Genomic DNA, 21,933 nt, shown 5'->3' on the forward strand with positions numbered 1-21,933 from the left:
GTCCACACCCAGTTAGGCTTACAAGGGCCAATTTTCAAAATGTGTTTCCTAATCTAACATTTTTTTGGTACCATTAAACTGGATAGTAGAAACTATGTGGTATTTATTTATATACATTTTAGTATAAAACAATAGCATATTTCCAAAATATTTTGTAACTGGTGATCTGTAAATGTCTGGAGGAGGACTCCTCTATCTGAGCCCAGAGCAGCAAAAAGATGCACACAGAAGAGACTGGGGCAGCGGGTGGGGTGCAGGGGAACAGGGACTCGTCTGTGAAGTCAAGTCAACCCTAATGATTAATAAGAAAACACTCTTTGTAAAAAAATAAAAATTATTATGTTATTCAAAGTTTGTGCATGTTTGAAATTTTCTGTAATAAAAAGCTAAAAAAATAAAATTATAAATATCTGTTAATTTTTTTGAAAGTCACCATACAGGAAATGGTAATTAGGGAAGCCTTTATAGAGAAGTTGGGATTTACGCAAAGTTTTAAAGGAAGGATATTAGAGATGAGGCACCAGAGAGTGGAGGAGGCAGGATGAATCAAATTTAATTCCATGAAAAGATACAGAGCATGATATACTATGTCTAACAGGAGTAAATTCACCTGGCTTCAAGGAGATGGAAGTTTATTTTCCAATCGTGGAAAAGTAGTCTGAGGTTGGGCAGACCAGAACTGGCATGGCATCTCTATGATGTATGTAGGGAATATTAGGATATGCTCTTCCATCTCCAGCCTTAGCACCCCTCTTGAAGGTCATCCAGTGGGTCAAGATAGTTACTAAACCTCTAGGCATCACGTCTATGTTTCACAAAGCAAAGGTGGTGTAGGGAGGGAGACATTCCAGAAAACATTCCGGTTACATATTACATAGATTTTGTATTGTCTAGTCACATGCTCATTCTTAGCTACAAGAGAGGCTGAAAAGCAGCCTCGGCTGACCAATGAGCTCAGCTAAAATTCAGTATTCTGTTACAATGAAAAAGAGGGAGAGAATATTTGGCAGACAAAAACAGCCCCTGCCACATCCTATTTTATAGAGAGTGTAGCATCATAGGTAAGAGTGCTGGATGGGGTAACAGGAGCCAATGTTGAATCCAGGCCCTGCAACTTATTAGTTATGTGATTTGGAAAAGTAGTAACTAAAGCTCTTTAAGCATCAGATTTCTCATCTGTAAATAAAAAGCAGTTTGTTAATAATAGAACACAATGTATATAAAACACCTGGCACAAAAAAAGGTGCTCAATGAGTCATTGTTATGTTACCTGTGATGTGTTAGAGATTTGGTGATTTAAAAAAAGGTTTTCTCTGCCTTTAAGGAGTTAGCAATATTGTTGGACTGGAGAAAGAAAAATATACCACTGATAAAAGCTGATGAGATTATAAATTCGTTCTTTCCAATTTCATTAATACACAAGTAATACAATGGCCAGCAATGTTATCTTCAAATATGAAATAAAATAGAACTTTATTGCTGTATTTACTTTTTCTATAACACTTTTGATACATAGCCTATGCAATTTAACCAATATTAAATCAAACCCTATTCCCTCTCAATTTACCTGCCCTAATAAAGTAGAAATAGACATATTCCCCATGGGTTTAAGAATGAGATTTTCAAGATTTGGTCTTTTGAGAAACCATAAAATAAATCCTGAGAGATCACAACATTCTAGATTAAAATAAATGTGGAAAAGGAGGTATTTCTAATTTATTTATTTTTTTGATGGAAGTGAGGGCAAATAGTGAAGTTGCCAATAACATGAATTCAACTTTTTCTATTAGGAAGTTTAAAAGGGGAGAGAAACCGCGACACGTGAGAAATTCAGGTTGTAATGAGTTTTCACACTTGTCTCAACTCGATGAGTTTACTAGTCAAACTACTTGCCTTTCCTGTGATATTTTCACCTCTACTGCTCTCCTTTATAGATTTGCTTCATATGAATTCATTTATGAAAATGAAAGAGGACAGACTAAAAAGTGAATGTTAAAGCAATGACAAAATTTTTGTATTTTCATTGGATTTAACTTATCATAAACCAGATTTAATTTTCTCTTCTGGGACTGTGATGATAATCATGGTTGTTCGTATTAAGGTAAGGATTCATCTTAGATTCCCCGAACTAGAGTAGACTCAAACATATAATCTACGGCCCTTCCAATGTTTGAAATTGATTTTATAGGATTACTCTTTCCTCTCTTCTCACCCCCACATCCCTAATCCATGAGCACATATGTTGAGTGCCAGGGCATTTGCCCTTTGTTGACAAGCCATTCAAAGACAAGCCATTCCTCTATGATGACTAGAAAGCTCTGTATGTGTCTGATCTTTTCCTCTCTCAAACTCCTACTCACTTGTCCTGATTCTCCATACTGTAGCAATGCAGGAAAAGCTTAACCCCTTTCTACCTGGAGGACTTTAAAAGTAGTATTTAAAGACATACAATTATTTTATCACCCAACGTCATTTCTTCTCCAGACTAAATATACCTGGTTCCTTTAACTGTTCTCCTAAGCTCTCCTTTTGGACCCTTCTAAGGGAAATCCGGTTTGTCTGCATGTACAGTTTTGTTAGAGCCCTCTTCCCATACTTATAGGGCCTCTTAGTAATGGACTGCAAAGACAAAAGAGGACTGAAGACTGAACCCTGAGGCCCTTGAACATTCAGATGTTGGGGATGTGAGGAGGAAACAGTAAAGTACACAAAGCAGGTGAGTGAGTAAGTTAGGTGAAAAACCAAGAGAGAATGGTAAGCCAAGAGCCATGTGTAGAAAGTGTGTCAAAGAGAGGAGCGTGATGAGCTCTCAAAGCTGATCAAAATGCTTATGGCTGCAATAAAGGTGGCATGGTCCACTCTAAGGAGGATGGGCAAAAGGGAAAGGGTCACATAACCCCTAAAGTGGTCTTGGGCCATTTAGTCAGGCAATACCAAGGCCTCGTGTAGTCAAAGTGGCTAAGAAGTGAGATGGCAGATTTCAGGTGAATATGTGGCCTTGTCCTACAGAAAGTGATATAACCAAATGAAGATCAGAGTGGGACCTTAGTTTCCCAAATCTAAGACAAGGAACCACGCCTTATTCATGCTTTCAGGGTTGTTGTAAAGATTAATTGGACCAATTCATGTGAAGAACTTAAACAGTGCTTGGCACAGGGTGATCACTCAATAAATATTTATCCAATGCTATTATTGTTTCTAGTCACTGTGTCCAGCACAGTGACTGTTATATATTGTTTATATTTACTGTGTCCAGCACAGAAAAATCACTACATTTTCAGTGATTTTAAAAATGAATATAAATGTATTATTTTCTCTGGTATTTTAGATGCTCATTAAAGAGAATTTAAATTTAAGATTTTTAACTGGGGAAAAAAGGGCTATTCTATGTTTAAAACCACTGTTGCTGTGTGTGTGTGTGTGTGTGTGTGTGTGTGTGTGTGTGTGTGTGTGTTTACCCTTATGACCACATCTGTGTCACTGATGGTTCTTCTAAGGGATCAGAATTTTTGATGGTCATTGACTTAAGCTGCCTAGCAGGTTTATTGGAGCCTCACTAGATTGATTAGCCTGTGATGTGGGAATTCGGAACCAGTGTAAATCATCCCAAGGGTTATTAATAGCAAGAGGGGAGTGCAGCAAAAGCACCTTAGTTACAAAATAAGAAGACAGCCTCAGGCTCTATACTCCTTTCTCAGCCTTGCCAAGAGAGCATTCTGAACTTCTTTTCTGCAAAATATTGCTTGTCAGTCAGACTTGTCCAATGTCTTAGCAACACAAAAAGAACCTAAGGAAAGCCAAATATTGCAGTTTGATTGTTCATGATTTGATTGGTACCATGATTTAGTAAATTACTTTTTCTGAGGTTTCTTCTTTTTTGGTTTGTTTAAAGCCAAGGACTAAATGTAGCAATAAAAATTTAAATTACCTTGGCTCTTGTCTGAAATGCTCAGTATTCCACAAATGTTCTGTGCTTCACTCTAGTGCCAGGCAGAAGAGCAAAAATAGTCGACAGTGATTCTGCATTACTGATTCACTCTACTCATTAGATTATATTGAAATGCTATGACTTGCTGGGCTCTGAGAGTTATTCTGCTTTTGCCTCCAGCCATTTCAAGTAATTTTTGCTACTATGTAACAAAATACAAAATTATTCAGAGGAAGGCTTTCTAATTGGAAATAACAACTTTTTGATAGGAAATTAAGCCCTTTACTAAATAATGTTATTATTAAAATTACATCTTCATGAATAATTAATCAATACCACTTCAGTTGTTTAGCTATTTTACCATTGTTGAACTCTGGTAATTGTTAGGTTTAATTGTATTCTCTTGAGTTTAGCAGGGAAAAAAAAACATGTCATACATTTTCACTGTAAAATATTATCTTGTGAGACAAAAAAATTGACTAAATAAAAATACTCCAGGAAAGTATGTTTTTGATAAACATATTCCAAAATGTTTTGATTATGTTAGCCCTTGCTACTACAATTTTTGTAGAATTCCTCTACTTTAATTAAGACAAATCAAAGGCTTTCTCCAATATATCCTCAATGTTATGTATTTCAGGGATTTTTCTACAGTTATTTTTAATTAAATGCATGGTCAGCATCACAGACTCCAGTTTTTGGTTGAATTATTTATTTGTTCCTTCTATAAAGAGGGTAAAAACAATGCGCTATTCTTACTGACTTACCAAGAGTTTCAAACATATGAAGATAGCACACACTCATATCTACTTAAGTGTAGTAAAAATGTTATAATTCATCATGGATATGATAAAAACAAATATATTCTAGTTTCATAGGACATTATCTCAACTCGTTAGCAATGTCTTAAAATGATTTTTACCATGCTTAAAGTGATTAAAGTTACTCATTCTCTCTTAGGAACCTTGCCTATTTTTCCACATATCAGACAAATATGTTAAATTGTTATTATTATTGTTCCTGTCTTTGCTTTCATGGTACCATCTAAATTATGATTCCTTTATCAACAATTGTGTTCTTTTGTTGTGTTATATCTCCAATTTTTTTTTAACAGCTAAACTTTGTGAACGTAGGGACTCAGTGGGGAATGAACCTTAGGTGCTGGGATTTTCAGAGGGGCAGTAGGGGTTGAGGTGTGAGGGAAACAGGGGGAATGGACACGAATTAAATTGAAGAAAATTATCCAGCATAGAATCTTTGATGTCAGTGTCTTAACCGTAACGGCTAGAATTATCAGTGGCAACAGCCTAATATTATCATTTATCTTGTCATACTCCATTGTTGTATAGAATGTCTTGATATTCTAAGTGGGTAGATGTTCTACTGGGAGACACCGAGAAAGTGAAAAAAAAAATCCTGATATTTATTGAGCACCAATGGTGGCAGGTGCTGTAGAGATACTTCTACAGTCTGTATCTCAGTTAGCCACCACTATTGTCCTCTCAAATTCATATGATTATCTTCATTTTACTATAGGAGATATTGAAGGTGACAGTAGTTAAGTAACTCACCTGGAGTCCCACTGATTATGCAGTAAACAGAGTTAATTGCTCTAGTGGAAATATTAGTGGGGGAGAACGAAGGGACCAAACAGGTCAACATGGATTCGGTCTTGTCCTTTTGAACATTGACACTAGAGTCTTATCTCAGGACACATGGCCCTAAAATAGTCATATGAGAGGATTTGGAATGAAATAGTTTTCAGAGGTGAGTGTCTTAGGTTCATTATCCCCAGACTCTTGCTTTTAACCTCTTGTGCTAGGTAGGCATGTGTTCATCTTTATTTTTCCCATGTTGCCTTTCACAGTACTTTTATATCATGACTACTTAATAAATATTTGTAAAATTTAATTTAAAATCTTCTTGCAGGTGCAGCAAGACATTTTATAATATGTAGTATATGTAGTATAATTATAATAGTGTCCAACCTGAGATATTTATGCTTGTCGTAATGATTAAGGACCCAATTAGAGAATTAAAAGCTGAGTAAACAAAAAATTACTCAGAATGTTGACGTGTATAGTAAAACATACTTGCTAAAAAGGGGGCAAAAGATGAAAGATAAGGAATTATAATACTTAAGAGCAATAATTCATAGGAGAGAAACTCAAATGTGAGCAATTAGTATCTCATGTTTTCTGTGAAAACAACTACCTCTGCTGCCTACAACTGGAATTACCACTTATGCCAGACAAGAGCTTGTTTTACTAATTGGGTCAGATTATATTTTTAGTACAATTTATTCTAATGAATGCGGTCCATTTCTATTAACCTTAACATTCAAGAAACATGAAACACGAGAGAATATATCATTTGGGACTTCAAACTAACTGTATATGCTAATGTGACGGGAATGACTGCTTGAGGACAATTTTATCATATCGATTGCAATTATGAAGGGAAAATAAAATCTTCTCAAGTATTCTTCACTCTCTCTGAGTTAATTAAATTTTATAACCTTTACTAAACTCTTCAAACAATAGAATCTTACTCAGGCAATATCAAATCATTATAAAGAACTTTATTATCTTTCAAAAATTCCACTGGGTTGATAGATTTATCAGTTTATTTTCATTGCAAGAAACACCAATGGCCTATACTGAATCTGTAGGGCACTGTGCTAGGTAAAGAGACATCAAGAAGTATATGATACAGTCACTGTCCTTGAGAAATTTATAATCTAAATGGAGGCATTTAGATTGGTTAAAGTTGGTCCAAAATAATTTATTTAGTCCTCTGATTAATTAGAATCATTCAGTGGGGACACATGAGAGTAATATTGGACTCCCATCTTAAAGTTATCTTAAAATAAGTTCTACCTCCTACCTTTGCTATGATATACAAATATGTTTTGAAAGACAGTGTAGATGTCATTAGTTACCTTTCTGTAGAAAGAATAAAATCCGTTGATCCCTAGAGGATAAAGCAATAATTCTATGATCATTTTATTTGGGTGAATTGGGAGAGCAGTTCAAGTCCCATCTCTGCAACTAATTGGCAGTGTGACTATCACTTGTAATACATTATTGCTCCAGCTGCTATGTTAAAGGATAGACTTTCAATGTCTTTGACTTGAGAGAAATCCTGTACATTGAATAGCATGGCATATTTGCATCAGTAGACCATAGAGAGTCTCTCACCTTTCTCACTTCATAGCCAACCTGGCCAACAAATCATGCTGAAATTGTAATGTACTCTATGCCTCTGATGTATTTCTAACACAGTTTTATGTGTGAAAACATTTAACATTTCTGTGATGTAGACATTATGTATACAAAAAGATCAAGTTTTCTAATATAGTAAATAATGGTACTCATCACATGTTAGTATAAAGAAAGTATTTAACATCATGAGATATTTTACACTGATTTTCAATGCTTTAATTTGGGAAAGGTGAGGGGAGAGAATTTTTCCCCTTCCAAATTGGGCATATGGAAATAAGCAATGGGGATAATTGGGCAAGTGCATTTTTGGAAAAAATGCTGTGTGTATCTTTCTGGTTTATTTTGTTTGCATGGTAATCTGGCCTTACATGATTATCAAATTTCCTTTATAATCACATTTAATTGAAAGTTAATAACCCATTTCCTTTATCAATGGTCTTAGTGGATGACTCTTATAATGTGCAATCACACAGATCAGCAGTTTATGTGGGTGAAACAGGTCATTTGGGGTTTTCTAATTTACACTGCAGTCTATTCTCCATTAGGGACATTGAAGAAGTTGGTTAGAACTTTAAGAGCTTTTACAACGCTGACATTTTAAATATATGTGCTTTTTCTTTTTATTTTCATAATAAAATTTCAAACCTATAGAAAAGTTGAAAAACCAAAACAACGAATGCATGTATGCTCTTTATCTAGATTTACCAAATATTAACTTTTTGCCACATTTTTCTCTCTTGACATATTTATCTGTATCTATATCTATCTATGTATCTATCTATCGATATATCTTGACGTAGATATTTATACACACTTTTAAGGAGACTTTTTTCCCCCTGATCCACTTGAAAGTAAGTTGCAGCTATCATAGCAGTTAACCCATAAATGTTTCAGCATTCATCTCCTAAAAATAAGGACTTTATCCTTATTTTTTGTGGTTATCACTATAGATAACCACAATATCACTATAACACCTAAAAGGTAATAGTAATTTGATAATATCATCTAAAATACACTCCATATTTACATTTCCCTAAGTGCACTAAAGATATCTCTTAGGTTGCTTTTTTTATTTTTAAATCCAGGATCCAATTAAGTTTTGCATATGCACTTGGTTTTTATGTTTCTTTAATCTCTTTTATTCTAAAGTAATTCTCCTGCTTTTTAAGACTCATAACAGAATTTTTCAGATTCCAAGCTTGTGTGTTCTTTCTTAATAAAAAAATTAAAAATTTGAAAAAAGATCGCTGATAAATGGGCTGTGTGTTACCTTTTTCTCTTGCCAATGTTTGAAAGAAGGCCTAACTATTTGACCTAAGTTCCTTAGGTTGGCAATGTAACTGATTTTATACCAAAAATGTTAATAAAAAGGAGAAATCCTATAATGTGACCATAACAGCAAGGAAGGCCAGGATTGAAAACTAGCCATGAGCATGCAGATCATTAAAACTTGATTACTTTTTTCCTGAGTCTGCTTAACTACCTAAGATAGTGTTAAAGAATTTTTGAGCTGGAAGAACCTCGGAGACAAGTTAACTAGCTCAGTTCCTTATATTACCAGTGAGGGAGCTGGGTCTCAAAGAGCCTGTGATTTGCCAAGGTCACACTGCCAATTAATTGTAGAGATGGAACTAGAATTAAGGTGCTTTGATTTCCAATATCCTTGTGTCCCTGATTCTTTCATTATCATCTCTGCAATCACCATCTATCCCTTTTATTTCCTTTCTTTTCCATTTCTTCCTTTCCTACCTTTTTTCCCCCCTTCCTTCTCTTGAGCAACCAACAACAGATTTTTTTTTAAAGAAAAACAAATCACTTCTGTTACAATTCTGCCAGGGTTTCTCAATAGTAACATTATTGACATTTTGCTAGGTAATTCTTTATCGGGGGTTGAGGCTGTCCTGTGCATTGTAGGATACTTAGCAGCATCACTGGATTCTACCCACTTGATCCCAGTAGCACTCCTCCATTTGTGACAACCAAAAATGCCTTTAGACATTGCCAAATATCCCCCGGGGGTGGGGGGGTAAAATTGTCCCTGCTTGAGAACTACTGCCAAATGCTTCTTATTTTGGCAATGGCTCATATTTTATTTATTTTTATTTTTATTTTATTTATTTATTTATTTTACCAGGTTCCACCCCAGCAGGCCATATTTTATTGATTAACTTCCAGGTCAATATGAATTGAAAATTTTATGTAGTTGTAATCATAGCATAGATACAATTTTCATTTTACTATTTTTACTTAACATTTTGCAACAAGTATTTTCACTGTTGCTATGTGACACAGACATTTGTTGTTTTTGTCTACCTAGCATCCCTGCTCCCCCTTCCTGTAACAGCACCCCTTTGTCCATTGTGGAATGGTGCCTTTCTCACTTCAATCATTTGATTCTAGGGTACTTCCTTCAGTCACAGGTGAAGACAAATGAGCAGTAATAATAATGCATCTACACAGCCACCAGGATTAGTTTCAGTGATAGGCACATAGCCCAAGTTGGGCCAATCAGAGCCCGTCCCTGGGAATTTGCTAGAAAAAAGGTTCTACTTTACGTGGGTTGTTAAACTGTGATGCTGTCAAGGTAAATCTCTTTGCAGCTATGTCCATGACTTGCCTGCAGTTAAAGAGAGTGAAGCCAACATAGACAGAAAGCAGAGCTGAGAGATGGGAGAGAAAATCCTGAGTATCAACTGAGTCCCTAGATCCATTCATCTCTGAGGGCAGTGCAACCCTTGTCAATAAATTGCTTCCCCCACACCCTTTCTTGTTTCATTTATTTTTTTGCTAAGTTGGTTTGACAGGGATTCTTTCACTTGCAACAAAAGGAGTCCTGATTAAGAAAATAGTACTTATGTTAATACTACCTAGTAGCTCATATGTCCTTAAGTTGTAGTGCCATGATTTCCTTAACTGTTCTGCTAACATTGAACTTCATAGTGATTTGAAATATTTTTCCATTATGAATGCAGAGTTCTTTTTCAGTGCCTTTTGAATGACTTCTAGTAAATTTTCCTTTAGTTTCCTCAAACATGGGCCCTTGGTTTGAATTCTGAACTACAAGATTTAAAACTGAGTGATTTAACACCTAATTTAAGGCCATTTGGTTTTACTTTATCCCCTTTTGCTTTTTTACTTCCATTATAATCAGTCCATCTGTGATTATACCAACTGTTGTGGCAGTATCTGCTCCAGCTGCATGGGCACATTTAAAATGCATTAGTGTGCTATGTCAGTGGTTTAGGAAATTTTTTATGGTATCACAAAGATTTATTTCTGACCATTGCAGGACCTGCTTTTTTATTTCTTTTAACTATTACCCTCAAAAACTATATTGTTCAATGTTAAGCCTTCACACTTTTACATTCACATAAGATACAGAATTACTCTACTATCTTAATATCTGTGAAAATGCCTCTGATTGTTTCATTACTATAAAGTCTATATGTACCTCATTTACCTGCATAAATGAACTTTTTCATATTTTAAGATCTAGTTCAAATGTTATTGTTTTCTATGTGATCTCTTTTATCACTTTGTTCATAATTTTTCTCCTCTCATTGCTCTTAGTAAATATCCTTTGTATCTATAGAAGTGAAGCAGTAATGGGGGCATGGCACTTTAGGGTCCTTTAATAGTCATAAACTTGCCTTGCAGAGAGTCATAGGTAACAATATACTATAAAATATATTACCATTAAATTGCTTATGACAGCATAATTTGTAACAGCTAAAGATTAGACAAAAGTCAAAAGTTCATCACTAGAGGGCTAGTTTAATGAATTATGATACAGCCATAAAACAAAATGCTATGCAACATTAAAATAATTCATTTAAAAAACCCCAATAAGTTTTATATGTATTGATATGGTACAATCTCCAAGATATATTATTAAGTATGTGAAGAGGTGGTCTAGCAGAGTAATTAAAAGTATGGACCCTAGGGCTGGTTCAAAGACCAGCCCTGCTATTGATCAGCTGTGTAAACTTAGACAAATTTCTCAAGCCCAGTTCCTCAGTTTTTCACCTGCGAAACAAGGATGCTAATGGTAACTACTTCACAGGACTGACTGAATTAATATATGCAAAGCACTAAGAAAAGTGTCTGGAACATAGTAAGATAATTGAACTATAACAATGAGATGGTATGTGAGTGAATGATTTTTGAATTATCTAATATAATTCATAAAAATAAAAAATCAAGTATTTTTTAATATATTACTGTTAAATATTTTTACCATTACTGCCTGTGTCATAGTATTGTACATATTCAAGTAGAGGGTTGCCTCTTCTGTTATTATAATGTCTTTGAGGATAAGGCCTGGCTTTTCCCCAAGTATGTTCCCTACACAATCTCCAGCATGTGCCATGGACCAGGTATTTCCACAGGTATTTGTTGAGTGTGTTAATAAAATATTCAGATTCCTCTCTGCACATAAATATTTCAGAGCTTCAAAACTTAGAGAGTAGTTTTAGAAGATGTCTAAGGGAGAGGATCCTATCATTTCAACATTTAGGGGCAAGTCCAGAGATTTCGTTAACATAGAAGTTAAGAAGTTTGCGTCTACATGAAACAGTATTCTGAAAGTGTTATTGCCTCTTCCCTTTTCATAAGAGTTTTCTTTCTTCTTTTCTTTTTTTTTTTCTTTTTTTTTAGGGAACAGTGTGTTTTTCCAGGACCCATCAGCTCCAAATCAAGTAGTTGTTTCAATCTAGTTGTAGAGGGCGCAGCTTATTGGCCCATGTGGGGATCAACTGGCAATCTTGCTCTAACCAACTGAGCTAACTGGCTGCCCCTAAAAGACTTTTTTTTTGAAAGATTTTTTTTTAACTGGGGAATTGGGGGAAGGGGAACAGACAAGTTGCTGTCGTTTTGTTCTTCAGTCTAGTTGTGGAGGACGTTGCTTCACTGGCCCAAGTTGGCACCATCATTGTGCTCTTCCCGGGTGAGGCAGATCAGTCGCCGGCTTCTGGACGGCCGCTCACTGCAGCTGCTGGCCGCTCACGCTGGCTGCTGGCTACACACGGTAGCTCATGGCAACCCACTGCCACAGGGGCTGCAGCCTACGCTGTCGCTGGCGACCCACGGCAGCCCAGCTCCAGGTTGAGCTGTTGTTCAGCATCTTAGCTGTAGAGGGCAGTGTCACTGGCCCTCATATGTGGGATCCGAACCAGGGTCCTCTGGCGTCCCAAGCCAGTTCTTAACCATCACGCCACTCGGCCGGCCCTAAAAGACTTTTATTTTTAAATGAGGATGAGAACTAATAGTTTTTAGAACCTTTGACTCTCAGAAAGGTTAAGAACATGCCTTGTGTTCATACATCTTGCTAGTGATGGAGTCAGGGTTCAAACCTGAGTGTGGATGATTGTTCTTTTTGCTGCTAAAGTCAAGTGGAAGGGAAGGCTGTATTCACTGACTTCATAAGTGAGCCTTGGAGACGACATAAAGGAAGAGATTTCCAGTAGTCCTCTCCTTCAGCAGTGCTTCACTTTGCTGAGCCCATTCCCTAGCTTTTTAAACTTCTTTCAAAACCCAGGAATGATAAACTTCTTTCAATGTATTAGGAGTATGAGGGAAAGTATAATGACATGATCATTTTGTATAACTTAAGCCTTTGCTTCTGAGATTAAGGCCATCTAAAATTCTTAAATAAGAGAATCATAATGGCCTAAAATGTTCCCTTTGTGATATTTAGTAATATAGCCTCTCTTTACGCATAACTCATTTCAAATAAACATTAGTGATTATCTAATATAGGATCAATGACATTGCATTGTTCCAGATCAATTACATTATAAGATATAATAATGAGGTCATGGCATTTCAAGTCATATGTTTGCAGGTATGTACCATTTTAGAAAACCCGAAGTATGAAAATCCCCAAAGCCTCGATAAATTGGAGGATTGCATAAATTCAAGTTCAGAATAGTTCTTCATGTTCCAAAATGATTGATCACTGGGGTTCTTTAAACAGGAAGGCATAACTCGTGTTCATTTGGCAGAAGAAACTTTGTACTCTATCTGGAAAATTTCTCCTCCTCAATGTAATGCAAGTATTCCAGAGGGATATGTATTAGAGAGTGACATATAGTAACTAACCAGGTCAGCTGTCCCAATCAATTCTGTAACCCAGTGGGGGTGGGGATCAGGAGGGGTGCTATATCAGAATGAGTGGTCCAGGAAGACTTCTCTGCATAGGTTATATGTGAGCTAACAGCTGAGTAGAATAAAGCCTGAATAAAGCTGAAGGAGCTAGCCTTTTGAAGACCCCTTGGAAGAATGCTGCTGGAAGAAAGCTCAGCAAGCGAGGTCTCTCAGGTCAGAACAAGATTGGTGGATCAAGGAACAGAAAGGCCAGGCTGTCTGGAGGGCAGTAAACTAGGTGGAGTGGGTCACAATGAAGTCAAGAGATGTGAACGAGGGCCAGATCAACCAGCACCATAACAAGTGCATATAAATTACCTAACTTGGAGCTTCAAATGTTTTAAGAGCTTAATAAATGGAATATCTTAGTCATTAGAGAGCATAGTGTTTTATTCATAATTCAATTTTTAAAAAAAATAGGAGTAGCTTTATTTCTTATAATGAATTGAAATGAACACTTAGAAAATACTTGTGAAATTTGAAGCTCATATTTTCACTAACCCTGAAAAATTTAAATTCTATTAAAAACATAAGAGTTATTTTCTAATTGTAATGGCTGCTAAAACTATTTTTATGGAATTTGTCTTACAAATATTTGTTTGTTGTTTCTAGCCTAGATTTATGCTGAGAGGCTATTTTGTCCCAATTCTCAACCATGAGACCCCTCAATCCCAAAAACATTTTCCTGAAATTCATTCAATTTTTGTAGTTTATTTTTAATCAATCTAGAATTTACTTATAAATATTATGTGAGTTAGAGATTGTGGTAGGCTGAATGATGACTCCCAATATATAGCTAAATCCTAATTCCTGGAAACTGTGAATATTACCTTATATGGCAAAAGTGACTTTGCAGATGTGATTAAATTGAGGACTTTGAAATGGAGAGATTATCCTGGATTATCTGGGTGGGCCTTAAATGTATTCACAAGTGTCCTTATAAAAGGGAGGCAGAGGGAGATTTGACACAGACTGGAGAAGGCAATGTGAAGACAGCAGAGAGAGATTTAGAGATGCTATTCTGTTAGCCTTGGAAGGTGGAAGAAGGGGCCGCAGCCAAGGAATGCAAGGAATACAAGGAATGTAGCTTTGGAAGCTAGAAAAAGCAAGAAAGGGCTTCTCCACTAGAGCCTCTGGAAAAAATGGCCCTGCCTATACCTTAGATTGTGCACCTTACTTTTGAACTTCTGGACTCCGGAAATATGGGAGAATAAATTTATCCTTTTTGAAGCCACCAAAATTTGCGGTAATTTGTTACGGCAGTCATTGGAAACTAATACAGACATCTAACTTTATTTTTTTGTCACATAGTTAACTAATTAATTGCTCTAGTACAGTTTATTGAATAATACATTATTTCCTAAATGATCTGAAATGACATACCTGCATATAGTTGAGTGTGTTTCTATTCTGTTCTACCAATCTATTTACTCTTGATAAAATACTAAACTTTTAAATAACAATAACTTTATAGTACTTTTAAATGAGTGGTAGGGTAATTTCTTCATCATGCTATACATTTCTTTTTTAAAATTTTTTGCTTTCAGCTGCATTTATTCTTTCAGGTGAACTTTAGATTAAATTTGTCAGTGGAAAAAAAGTTGAATTTTGACTGAAACGGCATTAAATATATAGATTCACTTGAATATTTCTATCCAGTAACAGACTATCTTTTCATATTTCACATATCACCCTCCATATTTAAACTATAAAACGTCACAGTTTTTCTTCACTTAGGTCTTATACAGTTCTTAAGGCTTATTTCCTAAGGCTTATTTGTTCTACTGTGGAATAGGATCTTTTTAAAATTACATTTTCTAATTAGATATCATTGGTGTGTCAGAGTGCTATTTTTTTTTTTTTGCCTCTGGCAACTCTGCTTAATCAATTTAAAGTCTAATAATTTTCTCTTAGATTGTCCAGCAAGACAATCATATCATCTATAAATATTATAATCTTTCTCTTCTTTTTCACTACTTATTTTTCTTGTCCTATTGTATTAGCTAGAATCTATAGAACAGTGTTAAATGATAATGGTGTTAATGGGCATTTCAATTGGAATGCCTTTAATGTTTTATTACTAAATATGAATCTTTAAGGGCCAGCTGAGTTGGTTAAGACCTGGCTCAAGAGTGTGAGCTCTGAGCAACTAGCAGTTCGATTCCCAGCCTGAGCTGAGCTGCCACTGAGCTGCCAACAGGTAGCAGGATGGCTCAGCTAAAAAAAAAAAAAAAAAAAAAAAAAAAAAAAAAAAAGATGCTTTACATAGTATATTTTGTGGAGGAATTTTAACATTTCATATGTATGTATGTGTATATATATCTTTATATATGCATAAGAATGGTAAGAATATTTCTATTTCTAGGTTACTAAGTATTTCTTTAAATCAGAAGCTGATGAAGTGTTATTAATTTCCAATATTTATTAATATATATTATATAGTTATATTAAGTATAAGTTTCTTAATGTTGAAAAATTCCTTTATTATATAAAAAACTATTGGGTAATTTTAATGTTTGCATTTTATATTTAGTATTTTATTTAAAAAGTCAATAGCTTTCTTTTTTTGTATTAAAAAAATTCAGACTTGAATATCAGTAAAACGCAGCGGAAAGGTTTCATTAAAGTGGAGGTATGGGATTAGGATTGCCTGGAATGAATGTGAAAGGAAAGCAACACTGGCTGGAAGGAAAAGAGCAGAAACCAGTCTAAAAACGAAAAGCGATCCTGATATGCTTAGGAAAGTTGATCTGGTGTGTTAAATGGCGTTTCAGAAGAAATCTGAAAGCTACTGATTTACAGCAGGAGTCAAGCAAAGAGGCGTCGGGGCTTGGGGGAACCTTCTTAAGGCATCAAAATGGGTGCAATGGGTACCTCTCTTCTATGAAACTTTAAAAGCCAAAAGTCCAGTTTTCGGCACGCGCAGGGCCTCCCCAAGGCACAGAATTAGATCCAAGCCTTTCAGCTACCTCAAAAACCTGGAGAAGGTAAATCCAGGCCGGCGCTGGAATGGCCGGCGGTGGGCTCCGGCCAGCTTGCACACTGGGCATGCGCAGGGGGTGGACCGCCAGGTCGGCTTAAGGAGCCGTGACGAGTCCGGAAGCGCCTGCGCGCGCCCCTCCGTACGAGAACTAGTTTTGTTCCGTGTCTTTCGAACTGGAGCTGTTTGTAGAGGACCTCCGGCAGGACCAACCCAAGACCCGCCAGCACTGCAACAATGTCCAGCAACAGCTTCGCTTACAATGAGCAGTCCGGGGGAGGGGAGGCGACGGAGCTGGGTCAGGAGGCGACCTCAACCATTTCCCCCTCCGGCGCATTCGGCCTCTTTAGCAGCGATTTGAAGAAGTGAGGAGGAGGGTTTGGGATGCGGGGACGGGATTGAGGAGCTGGGGACCCTGGAGTGGCGGGCACCAGGCTCGGGCTCCCGGAAGGGGGGTGGGATCGTCCTGAGACTTCTCCGAGGCTGCTGGGTGGTAACGTTGCCCGCAGGTGGGTGGGGTTTGGTCATTTGAGAGTGGTGAGAGTTGATGGGGATTTGGGGTGAGCGTGTGTAAGGGTCTCTAGTGGCTTCAAACTTTAGTGCAAGAACCATTTGGAGAGCTTACGTCTCATCCCCAGCGACTCTGATTGAGTTGGTTTGGGGAATAGGAATCTGAATTTTGAACCAACACTTCTAGCTAATTTAATGTTTGCTGGATCAAACATGGAGAAATTCGCAATTGGGTGAAAGAGTGTTTGGGGAGTTGAATGGGAGGGTTGGAGTGTGAGTGTTGCTTATGGGAAACCATTCTGTGACCCTGGAGTGTAGGAGAAAGGAGGTGTTCAGGCACTTTATGAATGGACACATTAGTTTACACTAATTTATTAGTGTTCTTGGACAATATCCTTTGCACTACAGACCAAAAAAAAAAAAAGAAAAAAAAAAAGAGAAAAACCCGAAAAACAAAAAGAACCCCCCCCAAAAAAACCAAAAACAACCGGGTTCCAAATTAAATAATAAGCGTATGAGTAGAGAATATTTAGCGTTACTATTTGCAAATCCTAAAATTTTATAAATTAATGTGAATTTTTAAAACAAACACCAAACAGGGTGCTCTTAGTTTTTAAAAATTTGGTAAGAATATTTTAAGTATCACCAAAAAAATGTAATGAAAACACCCCAAATTGGTTTTTTTTTGGGGGGGGAGCGTTAAACTTACAGAATCCTGATAAGATTTATATTTTATTGTAATTATTTTTACATTTTTCTTATTTTTAATCTCAGCACTAAACAATATGGTCACATAATGGGTTCTCAACACATTCATGCTAAATTAAGGTAATGCACTTGTGCTTGTTGCTTTGCAGTTGTCAGAAGGGTATAATTAAATTTTAATATACATTTTACTAACAAGATTGGGCAGTCTGGAAAGTGCTAGTAGTTGAAGTTTGGATTAAATTTTGACTATTAAGCTTTTGAAATCTTATATACGTATTGTGGAATACAGTGTTTTTCCTTATTCTCAGGTTAGAGAAGTGTAAAAGTAAAATAACATTTCATTTTTCATTCTGTGCATTAAATGATGGATTGTTCTAACAAGGGGCTTGTTTGCAGCTCTACAGCTCTATTGGCAAAATGTTTCAACTGTTGAATTAACCTGTATATCTGCATCAGTCTGTTTTGCATGTGATTTGCTTACAATTAATTTATTTTTATGGTTTGTGAACATCTAAGGTATTTTTCTCTCAGAGCCCCTGATTTCCTGTTTTGTCAGATTTGGGTCTGATTTGGAAAAAAATGTATGGCTTTGACTATGAGCAGCGAGCTGTTGAGGTGACTGAGCAGGTTGTATTTAAAATAAAAATAGCCAACATTGAGTGCTTGTGCATTTGTGCTCAGTCCCCCTAACAACCATATGGCTTGTTACCAGATGTTGTACTTCTCTGATCCCACTTTGCAGGTTAGGAAATTGGAGCACAAATGGTGAACTTGCTCACAGTCACAAAGCCAGAACACTATGCTATCTGAATTTGAACCTAGACATGCTTATCTTAGAGCCTATTCTCTAGCGCTTGGATGTGCTACTTTCTACCTGATGAAATTTATGGTGCTTTTATTAGAGAATGCATACAACTCATTAAAAGTTTAAAACTTTGAATAGTAGCTGTAAACACTATTATGGCCTTGAAGCTTCCAGGAATTAGAAACATTTTGGCCATTGAACTGCAACCTAATGAATGGGGTTGTACAGAATGAGACCCCTGTTCTGGAAGTAGTCACTTATTCTTTCTTGATCCTATATTCTCTCATTTATAAAATGGTGATATTTCTTGCATTTAAAAAAAACAAAAACAAATGACAAAATTTATGTAAAAAACTTAAAGCTTACCTTGTTCCTCTGCTCTTATTTTTGACGGTTTACTTTGAAATAGTTTCAAGTTACAAAATTGCAAGTATACGCACAACTACCCTTTATGTACTCACCAATTTAAAAAATGTTTACTACATTGCTTTGTTTTTGCGTCTGTCTCCCTACACACATGGACACATACACACATTCATATTTTTATTTTTTCTGAACCATTGGAGAAGAGGTTGTATATATCATGTCCCTTTACTCTTAATACCTTAGTGTGTATTTTTTAAGAACAAAGATCGTCTTACACAACCATAGTAGTTATATTCAAGAAATTTAACATCAGTATAATCTGCAATATAATTAGTATGATCCAGTGTTGTCTCTTGTTCCAGTAATTTTTTATTTTAGCAGTTTTTTCCCTCTAGTACAGGATTCAGTCCAGGATCATGTATTTCATTTAGTTGTCTAATCTATTTAATCTGGAATAGTTCCTTAGCCTTTGTCTTTTACTACCTTGACACATTTGAAGAATGTGAGCCAATTATTTCGTAGCGTATTAATCAATTTGGATTTACTGGTGTTTCCTCACGTTTAGATTCACATTATGTATCCCTGGCCAGAGTATTACCACAGGTGATGTGGCCTTCTCAGACTATTGTATCCAGAGGCATAGGATGTCCATCTTCATGATAATTGTCTGGTTGTCCATTATTTCTTTTTTACCTATAACCTATCTATGGGGGGACACTTTGAGACCATGCAGATATCTTGCTCCTCATTAAATCACCACCCCCTATATTTAGCAAGCATTGATGAATCTCCTGAACCAGTCTTTGCCACAGTGGCTGCAGAATGTTGATATTCCAACTCCGACTCCTATTCCACTCTTTGGCCTCTTGTCCTGGAGCCCTGTGACCTTTGATCCTTCCCTAACCCTCTCAAGGATGCCTAATCACTTCCTACTCACAGGATTATTGATGATTTTGTTTTCTGAATTTAATCTTACTTATCAGTCTTATTTATTCCCACTCCCCTTTAAACAAAACCAAAATTAGGGAGTTTTACTCCCTAATTTTAGGGAAGATCCTATATTTCATTTATTGGTTAATCAGCCTGTGTATTAGATTGTTGGCTTCACGATTTTCAGTTTCTTCATTTAAAATGTAAAGAATTAATTTTTTGTATTCCTTATTTTATTTTATTTTATTTAAAGATTTTTTATTGGGGAATTGGGGTATGGGAACAGCGCTGGGGAATCCGGGGAAGGAGAACAGACAAGCCATCGTCCTTTTTGTTCTTCAGTCTAGTTGTGGAGGACGTTGCTTCACTGGCCCAAGCTGGCACCATCATTGCGCTCTTCCCGGCCGACGCAGATCAGTCGTCGGCTTCTGGACGGCCGCTCACAGCGGCTGCTTGCCGCTCATGCTGGCTGCTGGCTACACACGGTAGCCCATGGCAGCCCACTGCAGCAGGGGCTGCAGCCTACGCTGTCGCCGGTGACTCACGGCAGCCCAGCTCCAGGTTGAGCTGTTGTTCAGCATCTTAGCTGTAGAGGCAGCGTCACTGTCCTTCATATGTGGGATCCGAACCGGGACCCTCTGGTGTCCCAAGCAGCTCTTAACCAACACGCCACCCGGCCAGCCCGTATTCCTTATTTTTTGAGACTGTTGTAAATTTTTATTGCTTTTAGTTTTTTTCTACATTATTTTCCTTTGTCTTAAACAAGTTCTTTTTGGTTTTTTTTTGTCTTTACCAACTGGCTGTGAGTATAATTTAAAAAAAATATTTAATTTTATTTCTGGATTAAATAATTAAGAATTAATTTCTAGAAAGAAACAGTCAGGACTAATTCATTTTTCTTAATACTACTACTAAATCTCCTGATTTCTTTTAAGAGCATCTCAGTGTATTAGAGTGAGAAGACCTGGATATAAGTTAATAATGGTTTCTACTTGTAGTAATGTTTCCATATTCAAGTTATTTGATCTTTTCAAGCTTCACTGTCTTCATTTCTAGAAAGGGTATGATAATACTTGCCTATTTTGTGAGGTTCTGATAAGATGGTGTAGTTAAAAGTGATTTCTAAACTAGCAAATTAACTAACACTATTTGGAAAAGTTGGTGAAAGTTTCACTGAGGTGGTGACAGCTTAGGTTTTAAAGCCTGAGAAGGTTTTTACCAGGTGGAGGAAAGGGGGAGTTCTTCAGACAAAGCGTGTAGAAACCAGGAGAGCTGCAAAAGAAAAGGCACGTTCAGCTGAGATACAGATTAGGGCATCAACATGTGGAATTGTGGGTAGTAATCAAAGCACAGGAATGGATGAAATCATCCTGGGAGAACTTTCCTTGTTAGAGGAGAAGGCTGTTTACACAAGTCCCTAGGCAACAGCAGAATTTTAGGTGTGAATAGAAAAAGAACTAGGGAGAGAGAGTGCTCACAGGGGTAGGAAACCAGAGGAAGCTTGAAAAAAAAAAGGAAGCTAAGAGGAAAGTTAGTAAGAGAAAACAGTCAACTATATTAGGAGTCGCGTAGTGAGGAAAAATAAGAATAAAGGCTGAAAAGAGGCCTTCGGTTTAATAATTAAAAGGTGAGCTTAGCAACCAGTGACTTAGCAGTGCAGGACTACATGACACAGTGAAATGTAGCATTTTTAGTCCCTGATGAAATTGGGGTGGACTTTTCATTTGTTTAGATTCACAGAGCCTATTTAGACCAAAACAAAGGGCTGCATGCTTTCCTGTAGTCATACTATATCATGTAATTATTATATAATCAAACTACATTAGTATATTGGTATTACATTCATAAAGCCAGTTTGTTTTAACTTAAATTTTGTTATTGTCAAATTTACATCAGCCATGAAAATTACACTACCTATAACCCTTAACCTTTACTATCAGTGTTTCTCAGTGGAGTCCACTAGGAAGATTGCATGGGTCTGTGGTTTGTATACAATTACAACAGATCTAACTATAGCTCCATCCCACTTTTTCAAGGATACAGAAGTGCAGCTGAATGAGAATAACTTTTTAATAGGGATGTTCTTGAGTTAATTTTGTTAAAAATAAAGATAAATTAGTCCCAGGTATCGTACTTTATTAAAGCAACACATTATTTTCATTATACCTCGAAGAGTCATTGAGTCTCACTTAATATGAGCTTCTAGGGCCCGCCGAGTGGTGCGATGGTTAAGAACTGGCTTGGGGGCCGGCCGAGTGGCGCGTTGGTTAAGAACTGGCTTGGGACGCCAGAGGGCCCCGGTTCGGATCCCACATATGAGGGCCAATGACACTGCCCT

The 21,933-nt window shown here is 36.6% G+C and overlaps 1 protein-coding gene across 1 annotated transcript in view; it reads left to right on the forward strand.

Annotated features, from left to right (window-relative positions):
• Positions 1–16,366: 16,366 nt before the first annotated feature.
• The window catches only part of AP3B1 (adaptor related protein complex 3 subunit beta 1), a 277,199-nt gene continuing 271,632 nt past the window's right edge, over positions 16,367–21,933 (forward strand). The window contains exon 1 of the mRNA XM_019641001.1: positions 16,367–16,641. Coding sequence (XP_019496546.1) covers positions 16,514–16,641 — 128 coding nt within the window. The 5' untranslated portion in view covers positions 16,367–16,513. The remainder of the gene's footprint in view (positions 16,642–21,933) is intronic.

Source organism: Hipposideros armiger, unplaced genomic scaffold (genome assembly GCF_001890085.2).
Source record: "Hipposideros armiger isolate ML-2016 unplaced genomic scaffold, ASM189008v1 scaffold_55, whole genome shotgun sequence".
Lineage (NCBI taxonomy): Eukaryota > Metazoa > Chordata > Mammalia > Chiroptera > Hipposideridae > Hipposideros > Hipposideros armiger.